The following is a 26,282-nucleotide window of genomic DNA, read 5'->3' as shown; positions in this document are numbered from 1 at the left end:
AAAATAATTTTTCATGTTCTTAATATTGTTCTATTATTTTATTTTATATTGGTACAGTATACAACACACAGTCAATGCATATAAAATGTTCATAGAAATAAATAGGTATCAAATTACCTATACATACTATAAAATGTTAACACGCATTAATTATATGCGTATTATATGCATTTTGAAATTTAAAAATCTAGTATTATCCTATTATGTACCTGATAATAATATGGTCTTAAAATATTTTACATACCTAATATTATAGTTTCTTAGACAAATATTATGAGATCAGAATATTGAATTTAATAAAATTTAACCGAGTACAATGTGCTACCTCGCGTGGTAGCACTGTCGTTCCACAGTATGTAGTTTCGTGGTATACTATGAAAAGGCGGTGTGGTGGTTTCATGACTGTATCTGTATCTGGGATATTTATTTATGAAATTGTCCTAGAACGTCGTGAACATGCGAATTGCGAGTCGAGATAAATAACCACTTGTTTTCATTTTACCGCTCATAATATTGTTATATTATATACATGTATATATCTATTTTGTAGTTTTACTGTTTTTGTACAATTATTAAATAATTTTTAATTAAATGACTCGTCAAACCAATGAATAACTCGGTACGATATATTTTATTTACATTATTACATTTACAGTTCTGTTTCGGCACACACGGAACAATATTAATTTCGTGGAGTTTGATGTTATTTTTGATTGATGAAAACCTAGACGGCCTGCAGAGACTGTGGACCATAACTGCTCTGTCTTATTAAGTTGTTTCAACATCTCAACTTCCTTATTAATATTGTATTCGTCTAGTGTGATAAATCATGATAATAATAATAATAATAATAATAGCCATGCTTGTACATTTCCATTTTACTGATCGTTGAGGAATTATCCATGTTTTATACAGGCTGCGAGCGTTCCTGATATTGTTGCTGAATGGGACACAGACTCGGACTCTGAGACTATTATTTTGAGCGATTTGCCATATAGGAGTTCCATCATTATCAGTGCCGACGTAGACTTTCAATACCAAGATCAAAATATGAACGGTAACAATGGCATCTATGTTCAGAACGCCACAGATTCTAGTAACAGTGGCAGTGAATCTGAGGACGATGTTGTCAGGGGCACACCAGACAGATGTCATGTCTCGTAAGTCATAAATATCCATTTAAATTTTAAAATATATTATTGTAAATACTATTTTCTCATTCATCGACACAATGTTATGTTTAAGTAATATACCTACAGAATTATTACTTATTCATTTGAATATAATGTTGTTTTCAGTAACCCTTGGAATCATTCTGCAAGAAATAGACATATAGTTATAACGTATACCAATGTTGAAAATAAAGAACTTGAAGTGATACGAGATTTGGTAGATATGTTTAAATTAAATGTAAGCATATCATGGACTGATAGAGTTACACATTTAATTTTGAAAACTAATGCAGATAAAAGATGTATTCGAACTAAAAAGTTTATGAATGCGTTATTATTAAACTGCTTTATCATTAGTTTGGAATGGGCTAAAGACTGTATTACCTCAAAGACATTACTGCCAGAGGTATATGATTTTTACACTGTTTTAATATTGTGAACATTTTTTTTAAAAATATATTGTACTTCATTCAAGGTAGATTATATACCACCTGAGTTTTGCGGTGAATTTTCCCCATTAGCGTCTTGGCGTGTGGGGCGGGGAATTATTAATTCACCAATGGAATGGACTAACACTTGCATTTTATATTTTCATAGTTCTATTGAATTCAATGATTCATATTCGGACATAAAAGTAAGATTTTTAATTATTGTAGTTATTTTTTAATTTAATAAATATTATTATGGATTTATGCTATAAAATATAGGACATTTTTTTAAATTTTTTAAAAAATATTATTAAAATTAAACTAATCAATCATGTTGAAAAAATAATTTTTTAAATTGTAATAAAAATGTTATAAAAATGTCATGGTATTATTATTTTGTTAGTTATGGGCTCAAAAAGCTGGTTTTGTTGTGGCCAATGATTTGGGAGATTTCAATGATAACTACGAACTGCGAATTATATTGGCTGATAAAATTAGTTCATCCCATGATGTTAGAGCTAATTTACCCAACAAGAGAGAAATTACAGGTAAGATAATTTCTTATTTTTTATATTGTGTAATTTTGTAGAATTGTATGTTTTTTTCATTGAAACAAAATTTTATTTATGATCTGTATTTACAATATTATACACTTATACAAAATAAGTGAATTGGATAAGGTTAGAATAATAGGCAAGGGAAGACGCTTTTTAGTGGCATCCTACAAGAATTGTATGTTATATTACTTTATACATTTTTTTTTAGGTTGGATATGTGATAATAAAGGTGTAGCAATATACTTGGATTGGTTGCTCGAATGTTTGTTTCGATACAGATTTGTTACAATTAATCACCATTACCAGATTATGAAATTAAATTCAAACTTGGTAGAATATGTCAATATGAATCAGGGTCTGTTTGAATTTGAATTTAATTAATTTTTTTTTTATTTTTAAATTAAATATTTGATTCATTAAAATATGTTTGAAATTAATATGAATCATAATGTTATTTTCATGAAACAAATGTTTTTATTTTTATTTAAAGTTAAGTTTCAGTTTATGTAATTTATATTGTGTTAAATTTGTGTTACTTCTTGGTTTCATGCCACGTGAGTATGTGACTACAGTTATTTTTTGTATTTACCTATTTAATATAATTAGTGCATAAACGGAATAGAGTACAAATGATAGTGACAAAATATGTTATTGCTTAGATTTACTATGATAAAAATAGGATGTTAAGCAAACAAGTTTAATTTGAATTTGATTTAAAAATATTAATCATAATATTATTTTTCGACTGTTAATTGAATACAAATATCTCATGATTTATTTTAATTAATAAAATCCATATTAAGACACATGATATTTGATATTTTAACTAGAAATAATACAGATCTATGTTTTTTTCTTAACATAAATTTTCCATTGTACATAATCATTTAACTAAAATTATTGTTTGGAAAATTTTATATTTCTGTCTTATTTCTATGAAATGCCATAAATAATCAAATATTATACTTAAAGTTGTTTGTCTAATATGAATTTTTTTTCCAATCATATTATGTATAAAAAAATGTTTTAATAAAAGGCCAAGTCTAATGGGCTCTAAATTATGTTTTTTTATTACCTTTATTATCAACAATTAAAACAGGTTTGTAATTTCAACATTTTGATGTAAGACATAAGTAATGCATAACAATTTAAACAAAATTTAATAGTATTAAGGAAAATTGTATAGTTCCTGTGATGAAGTGAAATTACATATTATTTTTACTGTCGAAAGACATAACTGTAAATTATACTGTAAACATTAAAATTAAAATTATCATGTACTTAAAAAATAAGAATACTTGTTTATTTAATCCATGGTATACTTACAGTAGGTACTGATATAATTATTAAATAATGTATATGATCATAAATTAAGATGACTAAATATCAATAAATAATTAAATTTAGAATTATCTAAATTTGTGTATAAAATGTACTATTAAAATTAATTTGTCCTGTACAAAACGGAATGCAATAAAATTAATCACTGTGCTTTGTATTGCATTCCGTGAAGAGAATCCTATTGATCTTTTGCCATGCCTGCTCTCTACTTCAATGTTCTATCAATGTATAAATTATCGTATTCGAATTTTATAAAGTCACAATATAGATTTCTTCATAATCACTGATTCAATATAATATTCTGTTCCAAATAAGATGACTTTTGCGCAAACGATCGAATTACGTCTTCGGTTTGCGTCGGAGTATATCGTTTACCATCGTGCGCGTTGCGATCGCGGTCATTGGCGTACGGCTCCGTTAGCCACGCCCACCATGCGCGAACGCAATTCATCTTATTTGGAACAGAATATAGGTAGGTAATCAATTGAAAAATTAATTATATTAATTATTAACGCCTGCCGATTGCCTGGAATCTGTGGCGTAGCCAGGGGAGGGGCTGAGGGGGCTGCAGCCCTCCTCGAAATCTTAAGAAAATTAAAAAATTATTTTAATGGTCTATGAAAAACGCTACAAAAGTCTTAAATTGTATTTTACTGATTTTAAATTGTCATAACTTATTTTATTTGTTATATATTAATAATACTTCGGCATTTGCATGTTACATTTATGGAAGAACCTATATAAACCACTTCTGTGAAAAAATTAATAGCCTCCCCCGAAGAAAAAATCCAGGCTTCGCCACTGCCTGGAAGTCCTTCCAGAAGACTATCTGACTAAACCCCAGAAGCATTATCAGTGCGGAAAATTTCTCCTCTCAATAAGTCACCATGCAAGGTTTAAAATACTATACATAATATATTTGAAAAATATAGTTATTATACTAATATTGTCTAGATTGTATGAAAGAAAAAAAACTTACTTACTCAACTGGTTTTGACCTGAAGCTTTTAATAATATTTCATTATATTTTTAAATTTATGAATAATATTATATAATATATTTTAATCTCCTCTTCAAATTACTATCTCAGATCATTCGTCTTATGTGCATTGCCAATTATACCGACAGCTCTTTCTACCTCTAAGATTTGAGCCTAGTTTCTCTAAAGCTTTTTATTATTGTCATACTCATATCTAAAGGGTTTGTCCTGTACTGTGTAATAAAATAAAATAAAATATGTGCCATATAAGAATAGAAAATTATCACAATTTAATGTACTAATTTACTAAATAATTACATTTAATAATAATTTTCATGCTGTACTTAAATTACAAGTATATTTTTTACTCTATGGTATAGACTATTAATGCAATAATATAGCATGCACGATCCTCATATGAATGACTGTCATAAAATAATAAAAAATATATGTACATACTAATACCTTATTCTTTAAATTATATTTATTGATTTATATGTAACATTCCTATACTATTTTTTTAACCTTATTATTAAATTAGCAGACTAAATGATTTACTATAATATTTACCTCCTTTAAGCAAGTTGTGGTGGTGGTAGAGAGTTACAATTTTTGTACAATTAGATTAAAATAACCATCAGAAAATATAACTATGAATGCATATGAATAGAATTTTTAATTAAATAATATAATACATTTAACATTATAATTACATACCTATACTATACAATATAATATACAAACAATCTAATCTAATAATGCGTGTAACCAAATATAAAATTTATAAAATATTATACGGTTGAATATGTGTTTTTTATCTGGTATTATATTTATATAATATAATATGTATAGGTATTTATTATTTAGGTATATTGATGAGCTTATATTGCCTATCTAATATGCCGTCTTATTAAATCTACAGTGTGAATATTTTGTGAAATAAAAAATGACTTTAAATAAAAATTTACTCTAAAATACATTGACCCTAAAATACACATAGTATCATTTTAAATATAATTTTGACATAATAAATAATTCTCTTAAAAATCATATGTGTTATAATATACTTATGGATTCAGATTTAAAATGGAAAGTTAAAAAATAGGTACTGTGTACGTTAGTTAGAAAAAAGTGTTTTGTTGAATAACCGAGGAATTATTTTTGCGGATTAGAGAACTTTCATTTTTAAAATCAAAGACTAACCACAGAGTAGTGTAGATAAAAAAATAATAAAATATGAAAACACATTTTTACTTCATTATTTAATAAATATGTATATACTATATTATATATTATACATCGAGTATAATATGATAATAAGTTGTAATAAAAACTGTTATGATAATAATAATTACAATCGAACAAAATATATTATACATAAGTAAAACGGAATAAAAATAAGCCAACATTTCATAAATTCATAAATAAAACATAATATTTTAATAAAAATTACAAAGTCGTTGGACCTATAACTAATGCTTAAAATATTATTTTATTTATTATTTTATAACAATATAATATGAAAAAAAAATTAATACAAATTCGTATATGGTATGCACTTATAAAAATTAAATATTAAACTGATACTTATTTATTAAAAAAAAAAAAAAAAAATAGTTGTCACATTATAAATAAGTTATAAATTTACAAATAATTTTTTTTTCAAAAATAAATAATTTGTATCCAGAAAAACAGTTATTTAGCACATTCAAACCGACATTCTCTGTGAATTTAACAGTAGTTAAAAGCAATATCTGTAAATAATGAAATAAGATTATAATGTACCTACACTTTATACACGTTTTATTCTAGAATATAATTATTCATCAATAAAAACTGCATAAATTATAGAAGGGGAATAAATTTTAGTTTTTTTATATAAGGGCTTAGTGCACTAAAATAGAAAAATTTCTAAAGTTATATCATATATATTATATTATACCTGCCGTACTTACTTTATTTAAGCATATTACCGAATATGTATATCCGATGGAGTGGTCCGCGATAACCGACCGTTAGTCTAAGTCTTTGCTGTTTCCGTTTGGAAGAGCTAAAGAAAGCAGGCCGCTAACTGCAAAAAAAAAAAATATAAATAAATAAAAATAAAAACCACTGCAAATGGTTCCTATTTTATTATAGACGATAGAAAGCTAAGTTCCAATGGGTTATCAGATAAATATCAGACGAGCTTGAAATCAAAATTACAAGTCAGAATTTATTTATTCTTCACGTAACTTTTTGCTCAACAAAAAATTATTTTTTATATTAATATTGACAAGTATAACTCTTAACCCAACATCCGTATTGTAAATTTCTGATTTTAAAGTCTTACGACATGCATAAAAGTATATAAATAAATTTGTGTTATGCGATGTTTATGTCATATATACTTTAATTTTATAAATTATCAGTTGACTTGATAGTGTTTTTGGTTTTTTTCTAGATACATCTCTCTATAATATATAATCCTGAAGTGGTTATTTTTATTACCATGCAGGATGGTATGAATTCATATTTCTTTGTTCAATTTTTCGGATATAGGAAATAATGAATAATAAACTATGTTTAAAATCTACTATGTGGATTGCTCTACCAATTATTTATTAAGTATCTATTAATTATGTATATTTTATTTATATCCAATAAGAATTATAGAAACTTAGTGCTTGAAACTTAATGTATTATTATAAATTCGTAAATAATAATGATCATCATACTCGGAAAACGATTCTGAGCAAAGTTCGAGTTTTAATATGATGATTATCGTAAAAAGTTAACACGATGCTTATAAAGATCATATTTATGTGTGATTGTATTCATAGAAGTTCGCTAATCGCTTTAAATGATTTTTAACAATTAATTAATATTTCAAACTTTCAGACAAAAATATAATTTATACGTGGTCACATAGAAAAATAGAAAATAGTTTAGCCCATTATCGTTATAGGTTAGGTATCTACCTACTTAATAATATAATAAATAAGTTCGAGATTTTTTAAATTGTTTGTAATTTATATTAATATATACATACTTATCAACAACGAACTGAATATGATGATTAACAAGATGCAGTGTGAATCGATGAGCAGTCCGAATGTGATATTGGCCAACAATGATCCGAGGCGGCCGAACGTCGCTGAAGCTGCGGCTGCCATTACTCTACATACACACACACACACGCGCACCAAAACGCATTTTATTCAATATATTACGTTTTTTTTAAGCTAACTATTCGTTACATAGCCTATAGGATAAATGTATTTGTATATAAATAAACAAGTAGAACATTTATAACATTTATGGAAGGATTTAATATTTTAATATTTTCTATTTGTTATCATGTCTTTGCCCTAATGTTTAATTTATATGGTTGGCGGTAGGCCTTACCTCATGTTGGTGGGGAATAGATCGACCATGATGCATAGCAACACGCTAATTCCCAGTCCGCTGAATGCTTCGAACAGGCACGACAGTATGAGATTTTGCAGAGCGTTTTTCACGAAATACAGAGCGGCGGCCACGATTCCAGACACAAACAGGCACATCACTATATTTAAACAGTTTGAGATATTATAATATATATTCGCTGTTGTGTGCTGTTATTGTAGTTTCATTTTTGATCCAACCACAATATTATTGAATGGATTTCAATACATCATTTTTTTTTTTTTTTTTACAATTAAAGTACCAACTGTTTATAATGTGATTAATTTTTCCTTTTGTCTAAGTTTTTGGTCAGTGGTAAATCCACATGATTGTTTATTATAGTGTAAAGTTGCGTAAACTCGCCATCGAGTAATAAAATAATGTGCAGATGTCGACAGTAACGCGAAACATTCTTGAACTATCATGGTCAACCATTAGTTATTACTAAGGAAGTGAAGTTATTGTATTAAAAAACATAATAAATTGATTGCATTATTGCATTTAAATATATTGAAAATTGCAGTTATAATTTTTGAAAATTGCATTAAAAAAATCGCGTATAAAATTAAATTAAGAACAAATATACAGTATAATCATTGATCATTATTCATTATGTAGTGTAATGATATGTTCAAATTTACATATCATAAATTTTGTAAATTCGTTATTTTCATTTAATAAAATATATAACGGTCGAGTTATCGTACGCATGTAATAAAATCTAAAATAACCCCAATAAATCATGTCACTGGTGATTGGAACGATTCCTATTATCTAGTCTCGTACAGGACACTGTACGGGATTATAACGGTACAGGCGTACAGCGCAACACATGCAACTTCTTTCATGTGCCGCCGGAGACGGGGGATGGTCCGGTCAGGGTCGCTTTCACCAGGGAAAAAGACAATTTTCTTTGGGGACACCGACACCTTTGATCGGGCCGCCGATGACTCTGGCGGACCTGGCCTAAATCGTCTCCTCTCATCAGTGCATGAGCACCCTCCATAGCGAGAAGTGCACGAGCACATCCAAAACATATAAGTGCATGAGCACCACCCAGACAGACAAGTGCAGGAGCACAGCAGACCTACTCGCAACCACTCAAAGGACATTGCCAACGACAACTTTACTGTTTCTTTTTCATATAACGAAATTTGTCAAAGTGTTTAGTTATTTCTTTCTTGAGTGCTAAAAAAATTTAATAAATTCTATCCTTGTTACGTCGACTGCAACCAGAGACAGCTGCGGACAAGGTAAGGTGCATGCGCATCCACATTTAAATAATAATAGTATTATAGAGTTTACTTGATCGTTCTCGAAGCTCGACCTCGAGAACCCTCCGACCATCAGGAGGAAGGTGATTCCGCAAATTTAGAGTGACAAAACATAGGCTAAAATAATCGATAGATTTCTAATAACTTACAAATATATTTGAGGCAATCATTCAAGGCTTGTGTCCCTTGTGGTTGCCGATACAATTTATTTAAACTACTTCGCTTAAATCAAAACATTACTTTTAAAAATAAAAATATTAATCACATATTAATATTTTTACCTTAACTTTTATTCTTATTTTTAGTTTCTTTATTTTTGCGTTATTACAGTAGGTATTTACTATTTAGGTATAATTTAATTAATAAAATAAAATATTACAATACATAAAAAAATTAAGAACAAATATTGCTTACATTATTGCATTGCATGACAAAAGATTTTTTCACCGTTGTGCGAACGGTTTTACCCGAAAAACATACCTACATGTAAAAATTTAACGCGCTATAGATACGTAATTATAAAAAAATGATGAAAAATAGTTAAAATTGCACTTAAAGAAAAATAATGGCCAAAATTGCATTTATTGCAATAAAAATGTTTTTTGTTTAAGCTCATAGTTAACTGAAACATATTTTAAACTCACTTAGCAATAAATATAAGCATCTACAAAAAATATGCAAATGCAACAACTTCACTGCCCTAGTCATTACTATGTTTCAGGTAAATATTATATATAAGGTCTATAATTTAAATTTACAGCGATAACTCAAGTTACTGGTTTAATCAAACTGTTGTAACTGCCCTTCTTAGTTTTTACATTTATAAACTAGTATTTTATTTCAATTGATAGACAATTCCTAAATTAATTAAATTCCCCTTACTATAATACAATCTAATATCGCTAGTAGAGCAGCATTCAACCCTCGAATAAGTAGTTAATATTTTACTCTGGAAAATTAATGTTTATTCCGGTTTACCAGATTACTCGGTAACCAATTTTCAAAACGAATATTAAAGTGATTTGACATATGACAGGATCAATACATTTCCCACGACGATATTTGATTTGATTTTTTCATTGTATAAAGTATTTGCTTAGTTCTCTATATATAGGTATATATTATATATATGGTATAGCAATTGATGTTATATACGATCCCAAATTTCAATTACACGGTAGACAGGAAATTTAAAAACACCAAAAAACATCCTCGAAAATGTAGGTACCTACTACTGGTAGTTTAACTGAATTTATGTTTGTGTATGCTATTTTAATCGAAAATTAGTTCATAATTCTCATACAGCCCCACGAAATTTCAAGAAATATTTTTTCAAGTTTTTAACCAAAATGCTTTAAAGTTTTTTTTTCAATTTTCCAAAAATGGGTAATTCGAAAAATGACCAAAAATAAGCCCTATTATGTACGCATAGTGAATTAAGTAGTCTTGTAATATTACCCAAGAAGAATTTAGCGCCAAGTCGGTGCACGCACAACGGCATCCATAGCGATGTAGGTATGCACGCTATACCGATCCATAGGGTGTGCGTGTACACAGACTCACCGACTGCCGACCCACACAAGTCGGCCGAGCTCAAAGCGCCGTCTTGTTCTACGTACACAGATGACACTTGGCACACTGACACTTCAACGCCAGGTTTTTGGCGTTCGAATGTCTCGAATCTGTTGAACAGCTCCGGGAACCACATCATTAGTGTGTAGTAACTGTAACGATAAGATATCAAAACATCACGACGTCAGTCATATTATGTAGGTGCGTTTTGAATTTTTTAAGATTTTAATATCGTTCATAGAGAAATACTCTCATGTGATACACGTAAAAAAACTATCAGATATATATTTAAAAAGTGTTAACTTATTATTCACATTAAATTATCCGTAATAAAAATATTCTAAATAAATTATTAGGTACCTATATATATATATACATATACCTATACATATATAATCGTAAATGAATTTTGTATTACACATAATAATATATGGTCTGTTCACTGTAAACTAAAAATCTAGAAAATATTGATCATAATAATTTGGCGTTGAATGTTGATAGGCTATAGTCAATAAGTATTAAAAATTCACAAGTTAATCAAATAATAATTGATTTTGACCATTAAAAATATAATACTAGGTAAATTATATGATTTTCAAAAATAAAAAAATAAACAGTAAAACATCGGAGTAAGGCTCAGATAGTCAAAAATATTTATTAAACTTCCAAATGTTAAAATATGCAATTTTATGCATTAACAATATAGTTATTTTATCAACAATGTCGAAAATCGTATTTTGTCCCTACTGGCCTACTTATTTAGCATAATATAATAAGATCAGCCAGAAATAAAATGCAAATGCATAAAAGTCCTTGTTCTAATTATTAGTAAGATGTAAATATCAACTATAGTGTGTATAAAGTTTTTGAAAATGTCTTAAATTATTATAAATTTAATAGTTTAGCAAAGATTTCCATGAAATATTAAAGTTTTTTAAAAATGTAGTAACCATATAACAATATTATCATTATTTAAATCTTTATTTATTCCACTTATTGAATTAAAATACATTTGTTATTATAGGTATTATATATAAATAGTAATTATTTTATTTATATTTCAACCTATTTACCTACTATAGAAGTATTTAAATGCAGTCTATCATTAAATTGTTAATTAAATAAATTGTAAAATTCTTCATAAATAATTAAAAAGGTTTCGATTTTTGATAAGAATTTATATATTGATACAACAATATGATAAATTAACATATCATACAAAACGATAGTCAACATTTAAACACTAAAATATAATAAATACAAATATATTTGATATTCTATAACTGATCAAGTAGTACATTTATACTCGTACATATACAGATATATACCATATAACTACAATCGAATCAAATATGTAATTAAAATGTTTGAGTATTGTAATACGTGCAGCATGTTTACTTACCTGGAAGTTAGACCGAATTGTATGAGACACGTGAGCAATGTGTTCTTCAGGTGTGGGGGTTTGAACATTTCTTTAGTTTGGTACCATACCTCGTTAAGCAGGTTTTTGAGGTCCTTTGGCGTTTTGACCGTCTTCATGCTGCGTAATGATCGCTTTGACTGTATGCTGATCACGCTGCATCTGACTTCGTTCTCTATGAGACTCCGCACCTTAAAAATAAGTATACAAATCGAATCATGATGCCATTTTGACAAAGTACGATATACGTGAGCCGTGAGGTGTGAGGTGCAATAAATTAAGTTAAGTGCAGTAGCTACATAGGTACATGGACCTAGGGGAAGATCTTGTGTTATTTACTTATCAACATGTACTTAGGTGTAATAAGAAAAAAATATATTCTCCTTAAATTCAGAAAGATGTGACCAGCATCCTTAACTATAAAAAGTACTTTAATGATTTATATTTTATACTATATATCAGGGGTGGTTAGCGAGAAGAGACTCGCGAGCCATTAAATATATTAATAAATATGGAAGAGCCAAATTGTAAAAATGAATAAAAGTCATATTATTATATATTATATAATACATAAATTCATATTAAAAATTTTTTTTGTAAAAATGTTACTATAAGATGCGAGCCGCATGCGGCTCGTGAGACGTAGTTTAGCCACCCCTGCTATACATGATTGAGTAAGCTGCAAGAAATCTTCTTTACAACCATTTGTTTTTATATACCTACAGTGTAGATACTCGCAAGTTCAACGATGTAACTGTACACAAGCACTATTACAACTTTCTAACCAATATATAAGGTTAAGTCCACTATGCACACATGAACTGTAGAAGTTTCTGTTGTGTGTTAAACGCAATGTAATGTTCGCTCACATTCGTCAATGATATGATTTTATTTATTTTGGGACGGTTTTATATGTATTACATAATAATAATAAGGCATAGTTACGTACGGGATATGCGTCTCCCGGTTCGCCCGTATTTTCCGTGTAAATCCGTTTTAGACACTCAAGTGCTTCATCAAATTCACCGCACTCCAGCAGGAACTTTGGGCTTTCCGGGAACTGGGTCAACCACAAGGCCAACAGGATACTGGGCAATGAGCACAACGTTAGAACAGATTCCACGATGAATACTTGAGTATACCGATAGTGTAGTTGGCAGATAACGGGATGATGCCCCACGCAACCACTGTTGATGAACACGATAAACGACGGTTAAGTATTTTATTATTATTATTATTATTATATTATATTATAACTATTAGTTACTATCTATTATGTCATACAGCATGCTGTAAGGTACTAATAAATAATTATAGCGTTCTCCAGGTTCCTCCCGGAGGACGACGCGGAACACATCACGTTCGACTGCCCCCTGTAATAGGACGCCGAGCAGAAAAGGATGCGGCCGTTCCTAAACGATCACTATGTTCACCCGAGATGTGTCCAACTTCCTCTGCGGATTCCTCGGCATCGAAGACCAGGAATAAAAGATACGCGGATAGAAGCGTTCATACGAGCCCGCTCCGAATTTCGTAGTATGATAGAACACATTCTATCTCATAAAGAAGAGTATGCAAGTGATAGGCAGTGAGGAAACTAGAGAAAACCAACTTACGAAAACGTAGTAGGTGCCACCGACGACTCTGTACTATTCCGCTCTCATGGTATCACTCAAGGGACGAACGATCAAGAACGAGCATTCAGGGTAACTGACTTCGGTCGGACCGCGAATAGTAACGAAACATAATACCCAAAATCATTTATATATTATATTAGATGTAAAGGGGGTTAATCGGGGCATGTCCTGGTAATCCCTTATTGTTGTGCTTACGCTGACTGTGTTATTATTATTATTATTATTATTATTTTTTAATAAATGAAGGCGGCGTCCCGGAAGTAATGCGAAAGCTGTTCCCTCGGCGCCGTCGGTTCAAATACGTAAAAAAAAGAACCCTTCAGGTTAGCTAATTATTAAGATATTGTCCACATGTTCGACGTGATTATTATAATATTATACATACATGGTAGTAGTATGATGCCAACTGTCCAAAACATTTCCAGCCATGACAGCACTTTTTCTCTATAGATTTTCGGCTGAAATTCACCCAAATATGAGAAACAAATGCCCAAGTATCCGGACAAACTACAAACAAACGTCATAACTCATGATGTACGATTTAAATAATAAAATTTTAAGTACTATTCAATGTTAACACAATCAATACAATATTTTTTATAAAAAAGAAACGTATATTGATATTTTATATTCGTATTACACGAAAGTACTTTATTACTTATAGAATCAAGTACTTAATTTACTATAATTTATTTTGATCTGTTGGATATAATAATATAATGCACATAAGTACATAACATTATAACAATATCGCCGTTAATCATAAAATAATATCATGCATAATTGCATAATATATTAAATCATATACATAATTTTTTTTGATAATTAAATATATTTTTAGCTGAGTTGAGATAAGTTTACAAATAAATCCTCATATAATTTATTATAAAAGTGATATTTTTAAATATTAGTATCTAGTAATTTTAATTACATTTCAAATAATTTTTCCAAAGCGCTTTTTTAATAGTATATTAAGTATATTTTATTAATATTACTACTTAAATATTTAATAGTAAGTACTACTATTAAAATATCGTATTGTACTCACCCGAAACCACTGAAGAAACGACAGAACAAAAATGGCCAAAAGTAAGTGAGGAAGCTCGAAATCAGGCTGAAGAGGCCATCCACAAGCAGCGCGGCGATCAAAGCCTTCTTTCTACCGTGCATGTCGGCCAGACAGCCCCAAAAGTACGCTCCCAGGAGCATTCCTATAATTAATAAGATACACAATACACATACATTATGAAATGTGAAAATCTGAAAAGTCAATTTAAATTAAATTAAATTCATTAACGCTAAGCTGAAGTAAACAATATAATTATATAATGAATTAACTATAATAGAATTAGACTTATAGAAAATAACCAATACTCGATTAAGTACTGCAAAGTTTTATTTACGTTTTTTATGAAATATTATTAAAAAAAGTGGACAACTTAATGAGAAAAATTGACTTGAATTCGTTTGTAGTTAAGACAGCTTTAGTACATTAGGAATGTTAAATTAAGTTTAAATAACAGTTGTTTGATCATATATTTAACACCAAACGACTAAACATTTGTTTAAACATAATATTGAGAAAAACATTAACTTAACTAATTTAAAAAGAAGTTAATTAGTGATAAAATTGCTATTTTGATCATTATACAATATAATTATATATATACAATATAATTACCTAAAAGAGGTACGGCGTTCAATAAGCCTTTGTCCGATGAGCTGAGGTTGAAGTCGCATTGCGCCGAAGGCAGGACGAAAGACACAACACTCACGGATATGGCGCAGTTCATGTATATGAGACCACATAGCGTCAACAAGAAGTAGTGGAATCGGCCAAATTCTATTGTGTGATAATATAGATCGTTGATGATATTCGGGATAAAAAAAAATCGAAAAAATCTTCGTTTATAATTAAAAAAATTATATATACCTAATTTTATAATATAAGTGCTGGGAAAAATAATATATTACCTGCGCACGTTATGGCGTGCTCGAAAATTGAACCATTATCCAAGAAATCTAAACCTATACATTTAACAGATAACAAGCATAAATTATACGAGTTATAAATGATGTAACATATTTATTATATATATATATATATATGACAATAGTTTAATACGTATGCTAGGCTATCGAAGCAATTGAACACAATTAGTTTCGTATTAATGACAAAATATCGTTATGATGTTTGTCAATATACTCAATAAATTCTTGTTAGATAAATTCCGGCAATTATAGTTTGTGCATTAATTAAAAAAGGTTTAAACATGTAGCGACAACATTGAATAAGATTTTACACTTTTTTTTAAATAATTTTCAATTGAAAACCAAGGAGTAAACGATAATTTTGTTATTTATTAAAGACGTCTAAAGTACTCACGCAGCATTAATGGCAATTTGTTTATTTCTTATTTTTAATATATGTATTGTATATTTATTACCATTATATTTATATTATGAATTATGAATAAATGATATTAAATCTTTGTCTTTTAGCTATAAATATATTGTGTACTCAAGTAGGTTTCTACTACTTCTATATACTTCTTTATTATTGGTCATTAATTTCTTCAATTTATGAATAAATTCAGCAATATTTTGAAAAAATATCGGTATTTTTCATTATAAACTATAATATTCGATTGAAAACTAGTTAACTCTGTTATTGTTCATGTGGTTATAAATATGAATTACTTGAGTACTCATTATTTTTTGTTAAAAATATAATAATAGTTAACATTTGTGAAATCTATTTTCAAGAATATATTTAATTATTATGGATTTTTTTATAATGGATGTATAATATCTTATGATAATTTATAATTTTAGTTTCTTATTTTGTAGCAAAATATTTTATATTAATATTGTATAAAAATCTAATTTCGAATGAGTATCTAGTTAGTTATTTTAAAATTTAGTTTTAATAAGTGGAGTGGAGTATTATACCCTTGTAAGATGTTGATGCATTAATTGACCTATTTAGGTTATTTAATTATTTATAATTAATTACATTTTCGTTAAAAATTCGATTGTTGTCCATTAAAATTCGCTGAAAATTATTTTGACTTCAAATTTGTTAAAAAAAAAATATATATTTTTTTTTAATACATCAACACTTTTCAAAATAATTAGTGATTACTGATTGATTAATGTTTCCCGTAAAAATAATCACCTAGTATGTGTAGCCACTTCTGCGAATATTTTTCAACTTCATCGCAAACATTAATAGATTATTTTTTTTTATTAATGTATTTACATAATATCATATTAAACCTTACTTAACCATATGGTTTGTCACAATACTAATTAAATAATATCATAATTAAACGTAATGTTTTAATCTAGACACAACATGAACGATTTTCAAGTACATATTTGAAAAAAATAGGTGGATACATATATTTATATATTTTTAATTATTATATAATATTACCTACTAAATATTTAGTATTTACATAGAATGTTTTCTATTATTTGCAAATTAGTGTACACTACTATACTTTATTATTTTCATAAATATTGATTAGAGTTGTATATATTATTGTAGAAAAAACTTATAAATATCTGGTATGATATATAGGTATTCTTTGTTAAATGCAAAATAATAAAAATAGTGCAATTTTGATGTAAAAAAGGGATTTTTTACTAGAGATTTACTGTAGGCATATTTTTATGAACCTACATTTTTAAGAAAATTCAAGTTGATGTTATTAATATTTGCTCTTTTAACAAAAATATGTAGGTATGCGTAAGTTTTTAAAATTTAAAAAATATTTTTTATTTGTATTTTTTCACTTTACATACAAAGTTTCTATTGTAACCAAAACATATCAAAACTGTACAATATCAAACAGATTTTTACTGAAATACGCTATTTGAAAGGTCCTTCAGATATTAAGCATTATGGATTGACGAAATTACTGTTAGTAAAATTTCGTCGATATTGAATTACAAAAACAGCAATAACAGAATATTGAGCACTATATAGGTTACTTCAAGTTTCAATATCAGACGGAGAACAAATAGATTTGAAACAACTTAATTTACAGGGCAAGGTCACAAAGATTATTGAACGATAGAAATGATATTCATATGAAATAAAAATTGTTATTTTGTAACAACTCTTATACCTAGCCACCTGAATATTGATTATTAAATGAATTCTTAATTCTAGAATCCCAAATTTCCAATAATATTTTAAATGAATAATTTTGTTTTCGATTCTTTACTAAATTTTTGTCATTTTGTATACTACTTTTTTGATAGAGACAGGAACATATTGTGTTGAAAAAGACAACAGTTTAATAATTGATGGTGCAATTACCGATTAAGTTTATATTGTTTATACTTTATATTTATACAATTATATAGGTACCTAATTTATATTATTAAACACTCTTATGGAGTAATTTGAGATTTATTAAATTTGAATACTGCCACTACGTATTAAATACATTATAATATGTACATTAAAGAATATGTATAAGAATTGAAGAATAATATATTTTTAAGGTTTTCCTAGAAAAAATTCATACGATTTCATTAAAAAATGTAGCCTTCTAATCTTTGGATATCAAATATTTAAACAGTTGCGCAATAACTAATTATTCTGTTATAAACTCGGGTATTAAACGACCATTAAATATTGTAAATCACTCGAAAATTCAAAAGCAATGTACATTCAAAATCAAAATCATATTTTATTTGATGAAATGTACAAATATATTCGACTTTAAAAGCAGTTCTGTCCTAAATCTACGTCAAGGAAAATTTATGTTTTTTTTTTAGAAAAAGTTTTAATATAATTTGTAAACTATCGATTATTCTAGTAAGATAAATTGTGCTTGATCGCATTTAACGCTACAAACAGTTTTATTCGATATTTATGTAGAGTTAATAGGTGAGCACAATGTTTATATGGATACTATTCCTACATAATGTATTGTTCTTTTTATATTCTATACTTATATACTTACATGAAAATGAATGAGAATCATAGGTACATGGATTATATTATATATAAATTATAATGAGGTTCTCAGCTTGAGTAGTTATGTTATATAACTTACAAGTTTAAATACCACAGTTGTAGATATCACAAAATTCGGCCATCAAGTAACGTTAGAATCATTATATTCGATCTTCATGACAAAATGCTATCCCTTGGACCGGGCTATATTCTAATCTTATATTTATTATTTATTATTATAGGTAGGTAGGTACCAAGGTATCCACTTTGGTAGGTACCGCGTAAAATATATTTTTCCATTGTATCTTATTAAAAACCATGGAAGATAAAAATAAAACCATAATTTTTTCTCCCGTGTGTAACAATTTATCTTATTATACTTATGAGTATTAGATTAGTCTATTTGTATATTTTATAACGGGAAGAATGATTTTTATTAAACCGATTTATTTAATCTTATTGTGTATTTGTGTCACTATATTATTTGTATAATAACAATTAAAATTGCTTGCTTATGTTTATGTTGGTTAACAATATTATAACGTGATAATATTATTTGTTGATAAAATCATATTTTAGTAGTTCATCTATCTGTTTTTTTAAATATTTATTAACGCGTGTGTAGTCAACACATTATGTTGATTCACAAAAATATCTACATAAAAGTAAGTAAAAAATTGTATAATTAGCTTATTATTTATATGGTTTAAATGATACACTTGCATGGAAAAAATCTTAACTGTTGGTAAAAATGTAAAAAAATGATCTGTATGAGTAGAATCCCGAAAAAAGAACAAAAATGAATATATTATGTATTTACTATACCTATATATACTCGTCATACTTGTTGGTATATAATAATATAATAAAAAATTTATCATTATTTTATATTCATATTAATATTTTAATGTACTTTAAATTGTAATGAGTAAAATTCAAGTATTGAAATCTGTTAAATACTTAAATATAATTTCTTTATTAGTAATCTTTCGAGATCCAAGTTTAATAGTACTATGATGTACCTAATACCTATAAAGTTTAAACTTATAAAAGATTTTAAAATATTATGCTATGTGAGTGATGTTACTAACTCGATTTTGTTCTGCATTGTTTGCTCATATACCTACTACAGGGATTCAATCATCGATTCTTGCATGTTACCCGATCTAATACCACCCCATAATGTTCTTTTGCGATCTCCTATGTCTGTTTGACTTTTGGTTCGTTGGTTCTACGTATAGGTCTGATCCTCCCACGACTGGCCTACCGATCTATAAACACTTCTATTGACGTAGATTGTTTGTTTTTGTAATTCAGGGAGCTACTTAAAAAAATAAATAATACCTATAGGCTATAACCTTATATTTACAGTATTTAGACTTTGATTTAATAGTCTGTATTACATTTTGAAGTGCTGGTACTATATTAAAGCATATACCTAATGACAAAAACATTTTTTATTCAAATTAATTTGAATCTGAAAATAGTTTATGCAATAACAAACAACATTATACACATAAGAAATACTTTTCATTATATTATTTTTATATTATTGAAATATTGTAATAATAATTCTTTCAATGAAAATATTTTTGACTAATAATTATAATATTTTAAATGGCTTAGTTCTGAAAAAATTATAGTAACTCTTTATTTTATCGATAACAACAACTAAACACATAGTTGTAATTACCATTTCATTTGTTTTTTTAATTTTTTTTAATTTTTTAATTAAATTTTATTTAAACTCATTACTTATCTTCTTCTACAAATGTATTAATATGATAAAATAAGATAAAATCATGTTTAAATATAAAAAAATAAATATATATACTAAAACTATGCCCATAATTATTGGATATATTATGCTGTATTATTTGTATATTATAACCACGGTTAAATATGATCATCATCTATTTAGTATTAATTAATAACAAATTATTTTTTATCAAATACAGAAAAACACGATAATCCGTCCTTTATATGTACAGTATAATTATTACTAATTATATATAGTATTACAGCAAAGTAGGTACCTGCCACCTGCGTACTTATTATAGCTTGTAAATAGTGTATTGTAATAGTGTAGTGTTATAATACATATATATTACCCATCACGTCCCTGGTGCTTCGTGAGTCTGTAGTATGAGTTTCTGCATAGATGAACCAAAACCGAAAAGTGTAGTTGAAAATAAAAACAAAATCGAATTAAAAACTTTTCAATCAATAATAACATACAAAAATATGACGTGTATGAAATAATAATAATAATAATATAATACAATAATTTGTGTCTTATAGAAAAATATAACTTAATCTAACACGAGTGCATACGCGAACGAATACGAAAACGACACGAGGATAATAATTACTTTGATATTATATTATATTTATCTGTATAATAATTATTCGGATCTAATCGGTTTTTAGGCTTTACGGGCGCACACATTCACATACAAGCTCTAATTAAATGTCGTGTATAATAATTAATAATAATATTATATCGTCGTGGTAGATTTGGGCGGTTTTTTGGTGGTATTATCGCGATCGGGTACCGCGTACCTATAATTGTTGTGGTAGACTGCCGCGGTACGCGTATAACATGTATGTAAAAACGATGGCCCGAAAATAATAGGCTCAGATAAAAACACGAGTAATAGAGATACATCGGCGGCGGCGGCGGCAGACTGCGTTTATCGAGTCAGTGGTCTGCGTCGATCGTGGTAGGAGTATCATATATTAGATTATAGAATCGGAAAACAATAGTAATCTGATGACCGTTTTTATTATAGCTTTTAAAACGATAAATCGCTCACGCATGCGCCGACCACTATATAACGTATACTCAGATATGAGGGAACAGAGTTAGAATTGTCTCTGTTCACCTGAAACGACGTGCGAGGAGAAACAACTAGAGCTTTACGGCCAGCATCTCAATTCCAGTACGAATTTCCGGTAGTTTTCGCGCTACCGACGACGCCATATGCAAAATTATACCGCTCACCTCTTGCAGCCAGAATGCCTAGAATATATTATTATTGGTATACAGCAGTGGCGAATGCTGACTCTGATGTATGGGCATGCTCATTTATCATAATTTATTATAGTTCTATTTAATATATAATTAATAAATAATAGGTACACAAATTTGTATTAATTTATAAATAAGACTTTAATTTAATATATATTATATACAATAGCACTTAATTAAATAATACTTTAATAATTGTAATTGAGACTTGACTAACTTTTTTAACTAAAATAAAAAAAATTGTCATATACTCGTACACGTAAATTTTATAAATTACGTTGACGAAGCGCAACAGATTGAGCATGCCCTGGGTGATTAATACGCGGCTGCTAACGGAGGTGGTCTCGGAGTAGGTAACTGGATTTTTTACCGCGATAACAAGGGTCGTATAGCTTTCGCACACATCTATCGCATGCTCTGTCATTAAATGTCAGAGTAAAGATAAACATAGATAACTAAGTATAACATAAATAAATGAATTAATGTAACACATTATATTTCTTTTAAAATACGTAATATATTATTGATTATAAAATAATTTTTGTATTTTGATTAATAACGTTTTTACTTTTAAGCATGCGGCGTAGGTTGTGCATACCTGGAGAATTCGCCACTGGTATACAGTATAAATAATTTATCATTAATTAAAATTATTCGTCGCCATATCATCGGTTATCGCCAAGGCCAACATAATTTATTGTTATTGTATTATAATAATAACAATAATAATATTATGTAATAATCTTAATACACTAATACTCAAGTATAACCTTTTTGTACAGTTTTTCTTTCAATATTATGAATTCTCTTACATTATAAATGAACAGTAGTGGATCTAGGGAGACTTAAGGGTCTTAATCTTTTCAGGATATCAACTTTCTTTCGATATTTACAAAAGTTATCTTTAATATAGTAGTATTTTTTTTTTAGAAGTCTTCCAGAATTTAATCCTAGATTTGCCATTGTATATAGATTATAGAGTATTCATCCATGTTTTTCTGTTTCTTAAACAATTAACAAGCACTGCTTTCTATAGCATCAAATCACCGTGGGTCACTCTTTATAGAGATGCAGATATTATAAATCACATTATTGATATTATGCAAATATAATATTATACTTTTTGTGCTGTTATAATAATTGCAATAATATACTTCTACCATAATTACTAAAGGCAATAGGGTCACTTGAGGGAAATGTATTATTATTTTTCGTATTATATTTTATGACTTTTCTTTGATAATTCAGGCTATTAATTGTTTCATATAAGTTATAATATTTTGGAAATATTGCATTCATTTGTAGACTCTGCTACAAGCCTCTATTTACCACGTTGATACTTATTATAATTTTTTTTTATTATTATACTGCTACTGCATGTTACGCGTACAAGTAGATAGTACCTATATATTATAATATGTGTTTATATGTAAATAACATTATACAGAAAAAATATATAGCTCATCTATCTATATAATATGCTACATGATTACAACACTTTGTGCAAACAATAAACACTCGACACGAAATCAAACAAAAATAAAGAAATAAAATAAATATCTGAGATACGATGACGCCAATATAATATAATTTGACGACTTCTATAATATTCCAGTCGAGTGCTTTTGTAATCGTAACTTACTAACCATGCGGTAGGCGACTATCTAGTATAGAACATAATATTATATTGTATAGGTATTAGGTACCTATACTAGGTAGTAGGTAGGTATTGCAATTGATTATTTAATCAATCTTTTTTTGTCTACTACAGAGTAATGCGATTCAATTTAAATGTATTGTGTACAGTGTATACTGTATACAAATTATCAATCGTATCCAACTAATATAATACAACATATCATGAATGTTAATTTACACGTTATTTACATTTCTTGTGATGTGAAACGAGCGTGTAGGTTGAACGAAAAACGTAAGCTGTTATATGTATGTGTGTATAAAGGAATAAATACATACTAAATTAATAAATAAATTAAACACAGATATATTTATTCATTAAATAGCCTCGACTTTCAATACGTTTCAATAGAAGTAATGGAGATTTTATAGACATCTAAAATTTTTGATATTATTTTATTCTGGCAAATATTTTGTTAGTAATAAGTATAATATATTTAAATACATGTAAAACCAAAATTATGTTTTAATATTATATTGAATATACAATTATTTATTTAACAGTAAAATAAGAATATATGAGCATTTACCGGCCAGTAAACTTTAAGGCGACATGCTTAATTAATTGAAGTATAAATAAATTAATGAATACCCGATAAAAAATACTTATTTAAAACGTTTAACAGTTTAATTTTAATGTTTTAGAATAAAGAACTATTTATACCATACTGTTCAAGAGATTAAGCGCACAAATAAAATATGCGATATAGTACTTAAAATTTGTTTGTATTATGAATGTCAAATGGTATAACTTCGTAGATAGTGAGTATAAATTATTTTACAAAAATATAATTATATTATTACTTATTGAAAAATTAACTAAATATTGATACCTATAGTGTATATATATTGTATGAATATAATACGTACTTACTATTCACGGTTTTAAAATATCGATTAAATAGATAAGTTAATTGTACATCCTGTATCAGTGTTTTTGAATTACGATTATTGATTACCAATTTATCATTTAATACAAAATTTAATAAACATACTGCAACTCGCATACGCAGAATGTGTGGTGTGTATGTGATTAATGTTTTGTTTTAATCTTTTACAAATATACGTGCTTGAAATTATAATGCCCGAAATCCTCTTCAAGACTATGAACGAATTAATATTAACTTATTCGATACAAAAAAAAAAATAATACTAACCTAAGTTCTTCCCACGTCATATAATTAAAAAAAAAACAACACCGAGATTATTATATTAAGCCACCATGACTATGTATTGTAGACTTTAGTTTTCGTGCAAGATTAAAATATTATATTTATTCTTCTAAGCAAATAAACGGAACGGAATGAATTATAACTATAACGTATTATTAATTATCTTATGTCCTCCACATGCTTAGAGTAATAATAATACTCTCATCTCTGACTAGGAATAGGTATACGCACAACCCATTCATTTTTAAAAATCTGCTTCCAATGTACGTCACACTTACTCTTATTCTAGAACACCGTCATAATAACACGTAGAAATAACACGTAGATAATGCTTGTGTAGGGCTTGGCACAGGAGGTACAAATCACATGTATTATAACAGTTTAATCATTATAGATATATATTCTGGTGCTTGTCACCATTTAATCGGTTAATTATAATGTATAATACATACTTTAAAATGTGTACGATAAAATCCAAAGTTAAAAAGGCTAATGTGGACATTGCTAAAAAAAATTATTAAAATGTGGATAATGCATATTCATACATAACTGTAACAGTAATTTTGGTCATCGTGTTATTATGCGGATAATGAAAAATAACACAAGATTTTGAGGAAGAGATAAATGTTTTGATTTAACAATTATGTTTTTAGTTATTGTAATTCTGAAATTAATAAGTTTAAGGATTTTAAATTTTTACTAAATATTTATAAAAGCATATAATATATAGCACAATTATAATTACATAATTTTTAAAATGTTTTGCTATTTTAAGCTATTTATAGATATTTGAAATAACGGCAGGACGTTTTCTCTGAGAATCAAGTGATTTTATCGATTTTAAATCTTTCAATAGTTATAACTATAAAGTAAACTTTTATTACTTTATGTATTTATCTGGATAATTTTTACATTATTCAGATAATATGCTCATTAACCGCACTACAGATTTTAGCCATAGCACATATTATACTTCCTGCAATGACTATCCTATAATCAATGGTAGAAATAATTTTTTTAAAACCACGTCCCACGACTCATTTCAGTACCCTTAATTTACTATAATATAGGTTTATGGTTAATGGTCTAGATGTTAAATAATATAGTAAGGCATTTTATAAATTAGATTATAATCTAAATAGGTACACATTTTTTTTTTGAAAAAATGTGATTTAAGTATTTAGTGTATTATTATCTAATATATAATTAAATACATTTTTAATCAACCTTTATCACATCGAAGTATATTATGCATAATGATATAATGAATAAGTATATTATTCGGTTTTTCAAGAAGTAAATTTTACGTCGTTAAATTCGTTGTTTAATCATATAGAGAAAAAATTCATTGCGATTTGACCCGAGGCTTGTGCAGAACGGTACATATTACATTGGTATACATTGGGACTTTAATAGGTTGCAGTACATTTTTTAATTAATTTTGTTTTCCCCGAACACATAACATACACACCAACTTCATGCACAAAACATCTGCAAACCTCTGTTATTTGATTTTTAAACAAGTTAAATCTAATTAATATTTTATGAAATGTATAATAATACCTATTAATAATGAATACGTGTTCATTTTGATGTCCACTTA

General features: G+C 27.6%; 2 protein-coding genes across 2 annotated transcripts; one reads left to right on the top strand and one right to left on the bottom strand.

Annotated features, from left to right (window-relative positions):
- The first annotated feature begins 390 nt into the window (after positions 1 to 390).
- Positions 391 to 6,076, top strand: LOC114131446 (uncharacterized). Its single transcript, XM_027996660.2, has 6 exons — positions 391 to 619; positions 916 to 1,160; positions 1,299 to 1,578; positions 1,648 to 1,806; positions 2,004 to 2,148; positions 2,366 to 6,076. The coding sequence occupies exons 1-6, from the start codon at positions 608 to 610 to the stop codon at positions 2,536 to 2,538; spliced, it is 1,014 nt and encodes a 337-aa protein (XP_027852461.1). The 5' UTR covers positions 391 to 607; the 3' UTR covers positions 2,539 to 6,076.
- On the bottom strand, positions 6,076 to 26,282 carry LOC114131424 (synaptic vesicle glycoprotein 2B-like). Its single transcript, XM_027996631.2, is given in 14 exon segments — positions 6,076 to 6,231; positions 6,433 to 6,548; positions 7,509 to 7,636; positions 7,865 to 8,024; positions 10,636 to 10,901; positions 12,152 to 12,360; positions 13,119 to 13,279; positions 13,282 to 13,356; positions 14,192 to 14,313; positions 14,855 to 15,017; positions 15,488 to 15,649; positions 15,781 to 15,834; positions 20,893 to 20,934; positions 26,243 to 26,282. Coding segments are annotated over 13 exon segments (1,623 nt in total). The 5' UTR covers positions 26,268 to 26,282; the 3' UTR covers positions 6,076 to 6,231; positions 6,433 to 6,492.

This window comes from Aphis gossypii, chromosome 3 (assembly GCF_020184175.1).
Source record: "Aphis gossypii isolate Hap1 chromosome 3, ASM2018417v2, whole genome shotgun sequence".
NCBI lineage: Eukaryota > Metazoa > Arthropoda > Insecta > Hemiptera > Aphididae > Aphis > Aphis gossypii.
The sequence above is the reverse complement of the archived record's forward strand: the minus strand, read 5'-3'. Positions and strand labels throughout refer to the sequence as shown.